This window comes from Carlito syrichta, unplaced genomic scaffold (genome assembly GCF_000164805.1).
Source record: "Carlito syrichta isolate Samal-C Ts95f unplaced genomic scaffold, Tarsius_syrichta-2.0.1 Scaffold307093, whole genome shotgun sequence".
NCBI lineage: Eukaryota > Metazoa > Chordata > Mammalia > Primates > Tarsiidae > Carlito > Carlito syrichta.
The window spans coordinates 206,991-211,747 of NW_007251189.1; the positions used below are offsets into that span (position 1 = coordinate 206,991).

At 58.3% G+C, this 4,757-nt stretch overlaps 2 protein-coding genes across 2 annotated transcripts in view; both read right to left on the reverse strand.

Annotated features, from left to right (window-relative positions):
• The window catches only part of HOXA9 (homeobox A9), a 1,895-nt gene extending 1,261 nt beyond the window's left edge, over positions 1-634 (reverse strand). The window contains exon 1 of the mRNA XM_008063842.2: positions 1-634. This exon is cut by the window's left edge and continues 1 nt beyond it. Within this exon, the coding sequence (XP_008062033.1) occupies positions 1-567 (567 nt within the window). The 5' untranslated portion in view covers positions 568-634.
• The window catches only part of LOC103266217 (homeobox protein Hox-A10), a 15,709-nt gene that overhangs the window by 1,120 nt on the left and 9,832 nt on the right, over positions 1-4,757 (reverse strand). The gene's annotated exons all lie outside the window — the stretch shown is intronic.

Genomic DNA, 4,757 nt, shown 5'->3' on the forward strand with positions numbered 1-4,757 from the left:
CTTGTCTCCGCCGCTCTCATTCTCAGGATTGTTTTCGGAGAAGGCGCCTTCGCTGGGTGGTTTTTCTCTATCAACTGGAGGAGAACCACAAGCATAGTCAGTCAGGGACAAAGTGTGCGTGTCAAGCGTGGGACAGTCACCCCTTCTGGCCGACAGCGGTTCAGGTTTAATGCCATATGGCCGGCTGGAGGGCAAGCCCGCGAAGGAGAGCGCACCGGGCGTGGGCTCCAGCCAGGAGCGCATGTACCTGCCGTCCGGCGCCGCCGCCGCCACGGGCGCCTGGGGATGCACGTAGGGGTGGTGGTGGTGGTGGTGGTGGTACACGGCGGCGGGCACCGCGTTGGCGCCCGCCGCGTGCACCGGGTTCCACGAGGCGCCGAACACCGCCGCCTTGGACTGGAAGCTGCACGGGCTGAAGTCGGGGTGCTCGGCCAGCGTCGCCGCCTGCCTGGGGGGCTGGCCCAGGGCCCCCGGCGCATAGCGGCCGGCGCTCAGCTCGTCGGCGGCGTCGGCGCCCAGCAGGAACGAGTCCACGTAGTAGTTGCCCAGGGCCCCGGTGGTGGCCATTGCCGTGCCGAACGCCTGGCCGGCCCGGCCCGACCCACGGAAATTATGAAACTGCAGATTTCATGTAACAACTTGGTGGCACCAGGGGGGGGAAGTACAGTCACCTAATAAGTTGCCGGCGCCCGCGCCCCCATTGGCCGCGCGCGTCACGTGCCCGCCCGGCAGAACAATAACGCGTAAATCACTCCGCACGCTATTAATGGCCCAGTGTTTTGCAGTCATAATTTTTATAGCAAAAGCCATATGTTTTTATGCAGAGGGATCGCGCCGCTCTGCGATCGGGTTTGTTTTAATTGTGGCCAACGAAGATTAAAAGATCAAATCTGGCTTTGCCGCTGGACTATCCCCTGCCCCCCGCCCCATACACCCTTCTTAAGCGGGACTATTTTATATCACAATTAATCACGCCATCAGGAAGGCGCGGGTCCCGCGTGCGAGTGCGGCCAGCGGAGCCCCTCACATAAAATTAGACAATAATTGAAGCCATAAAAAGGCAGCCAAATCGCATTCTCGCTCTACTGTATTTAAATCTGTATTTATGATATTTCATAAGGAGTTATTGTTTCAGAAGCCACACAGGCTGGTGGGAAGTCGGGGAACGACCAACAGATTCGTTTGCCTCGCCGTGGCTCCCAGCTGTAAAAATTTACGAGGACTTGGAAAGGTTAAATTAGACTGTTGTGTTTGGTTGGCGAGCTCCCTGTAAATAACCCCTGCGGTCCCCGGGAGAGGCGAGTTTACCCCCGGCTAGCCGCGAAAAGTCAAATTCAACGCAGTATCCGTCCCAAACACAGCCACCACCGCCCCTGCCAGAGCACACCGGGCAAGGACCAGCCACCAAGAGGGCACCGCCGGGTGTGGGCCCCCGACCCTGCCCGCCTAGAGTGCGGGGCGCACGGGCAGCCCCACACATCGCCTTTGCTCCTGTAACGACGGCCCTCGCGAGGGGCTGGCAGGGAGAGAGCGACCAGCCACTCCAAGACGAGGGGTTTGAGGGCCTGGTTAGCTGTGCGGCGCGCTCGGCCCCGGGCCCTGAGCCCCACGCACACGCGCGCCCCGCGTCTTGCTCCTTGTCAACTGGGAATCACGATTCCCGGCGGCGGTGGCGCCAGCGACCTGGCTCTGCTGGATCCGCGAAGACCCTAACGCTCACCTACAAGCCTCCTCGTGCTCCCCAAACCTGAGTCGAGGGGAGAAAAAATGCCAAGTGGCATCAATGGAAGTCGAGTTCGGCTTGGAAAAAGGCAGCTCCGCCTGAGAGACCCTGGGGCTCCAGTGGCTGGGAAGCCCTCTCCATGTGGCCTGTCCCGGGGCCCTGTGAATCTTCCAGGGCGCCTTCCTTCCTCCCTTTCCGGCCACTATTCTGGCCTGCTTAGGTTACCTACGAGACCCGGCGACTCCGCTGAGAGGTGCAAGGCCCCAAGTGAGGCGGCCGCGGCTCAAGTCCAGGGCTAAAAATTAAAACGGGGAGAGCACGGGGCATTGACTTTAATCCCATTCCTTGGCCTGGCCAAATCGTGGGTGTTTAATCCTCAGCCCTTGTGGGCAGGGGGTAAATTAAAAGGCTGCAGTCACACTTAATTGGAAGAAGAAGAAGGAGGAGGAGGAGGAGAAGGAGATGGAGAAGGAGGAGGAGGAGGAGGAGGAGGAGAAGGAGAAGAAGAGGAAGGAAAAAAAAAAGCCACCCCATTCCTAACAGAAAGCAGTGACTCCTAGAAACGGGGTAATCAAATTCACGTGTGAATACTGTGCCTGCAAGAGTGTGTTTCTCATTAGCCCACTTCCCTGGCGGCCAGGCTGGCGGCCTCAGGCACTTCCATCTCTCTCCCTTGCTCTCTCTTTTTGCCTTCATCAGTTCCATAAACCTCTCTCCCCCCAAACGCGGGACGCCCTCATCACCAGGCTTTTCCCCACAGGGCGAGGCTGGGAAGATGTGAGGACACTGACTGGGTGCCCTTTCTCTGGCAGTGCCGGGAAGAGGGAAGTGGCCTACACAATGAACTCCGACGTGGCCGTCCTGTCCGCCTCAGCCCCCTCCCCCCTAATATTTCCTTGCCCTGTAAATTCCTCTGCGTCATGGCCACCCCACACCGCAATCCAAGGTATCCTAAATATCCGGCAGCCTGCAGGATCTCTGAGATTTTCATTTAAAGCATTAGCCCTGGAGGAAGCCCTTTTCCACTTTTTATACCCAAAGAAGATACCTATTATCCATAGTGATTTTTTAAAAGGCCGTTTCTTTAAACACACTTAGCCCCCCAATGGAACGAATACTAAATAATTAGCAGGCGTTGAGTGTCAAGCAGACAGCAGACATTTACTGGTGCCTAGAAGTGGGTTTGTTCAGAGGTTTGGGACCAGAATATTCAGACTTTCGTGTGTGCTTCTATTTTGGAAGTGAAAGGGATTACAAGTGCGTAAAGAAATAATGAGTGTAATTACAAACCACCCCTTCTTGATGGAGAGTTATTCTAAAACCTTGATCTCAAATCCAATTCCCTGGCCAGGAAAATGGCAGGGAGGAGTTGGCAGGATGGGTGTGCCGGCCTCTCAGACAGCGGGTCGGTGGGCTGAGCCACGAAAACAGTTGCTGCCGAGCTGGGAAGGAAAACACAACTCTGTGGGCATCATGCAGAGGCATGTGTGTGTTGGGGGTAGGGGGGAACGGTTTCTTTTCCGTAGACTACAACTTGGAACAAGGACAGGAGTTTGTATCAGTGGCTCTGGATTTGGGATTCCTTTCACCTATTTCAAACATACTGGCTCTTAGAAGGGTCCCCTTGTCCCGTACCCAGTTCCACAGGATGCAGTATCTAACTTTTTTTTTTTTAACCTGATAGAAACCCGATAGAAACCACTGGCAGGCAAGCTCCCTCATCGCAGTCAGAGCCGGAGCTGGGACCCGCAGGCCCAGAAGAGCCAGCTAGGAGCTTCCCGGGAAGCTCCCTGAGTGGCTGGTCTCCACCCAGCCTGCTTGGGCCTCGGTTCTGGTCCCTCATGAGGGTGGCGAAGGCCTCCTTGCCCGCGGCGTGGACACACAAAGACGCCGCAGCTGCCCCCAAATCGGGTCTCCCAGCCAGCCGTGAGCGACCCGCGGAGAAAGAAGGCAAGGCCGCCGCCATCCGGTCGTGATCGTAACCGAGGCCTTGTCTGCGCGGGGACACAACAGGCCAAACCCCGCACCCGACAGCCGCCCCACGCGGGCCCTTCCTCAGCGGACTCCCTGACGCTACCTGAGCGTGAAGAAAAAAGTGACCCCCGGCCCAGTCTCTCCTGAAGTCAGCACGCGACCCCTCCCGAAGGATGATTTGGAAGGAATCGGTGGAGATAGAATATGACACAGACATGAAAGATGAAAGGAAAATAAAAGGACAAAAAGAAAAGAGGGAAGGAGCAAAGGAAAGAAGAAAGTGTAAAAGAGGAAAGAAGGTGGGGTGGGGGGAAGAGACAGTCACGACCCCTAGGAGCAGAGGCTGCCCTTACAGAGAGAAGGGTAAGTGACAAGGCCAGGATCCCAGCATCTGCCCGCCTAGTCCCTCCTGATTCGGTCTAGGTCTCCACTGGTGAAGGAACCTTTCCTGAGGCACACCCCAGATTGCTGTGGTGGGGTGTGTGTGTGTGTGTGTGTGTGTGTGTGTGTGTGTGTGTGTGTGTGTGTGTTTTCCAGCCTTGCAAGAGAATGGCGGGGTCCCTGGGCGCAGGCCTAGAGTGGGGGAGGCTCAGGATGGAAGCGTGCGCGCCCCTGACCTTGAATGGCCCAAGGCCCAGAATTCCTACCACGCCCCCGGAGTCCGCCAAGGCACAGCTAACCTGACCGTACCTGCTCCTGGCCAGGTGGAGGTGTGTGGGGGAAGGGGAGGGCCGGCCGGCTGGCACAGCGCGAAGGAAGAAGACGCGAGGCTCCCGCGCAGGGAAAGACGAGGTTGCCACCGCAGGCCTGGCAGGACCGGGGCCTTGACGCCCCGCCCGGCCCGGCCCCCGCGCGCAGAGGTACCTGGAGACGATTTCAACTGAAGTAATGAAGGCAGTGTCGTGCTGTCGAGAGAAAGGTGGATCCCAACAACAGGAAACTACCTAAATCACCGACCAGTTCTGGTGCTGCCCGCGCGGGGATGCCTCGCCGGCCGCCGCCGCCGCCGCCGCCGCCGCCGCCGCCGCCGCCACCGCCGCCGCCGCCGCCGCCGCCGCCC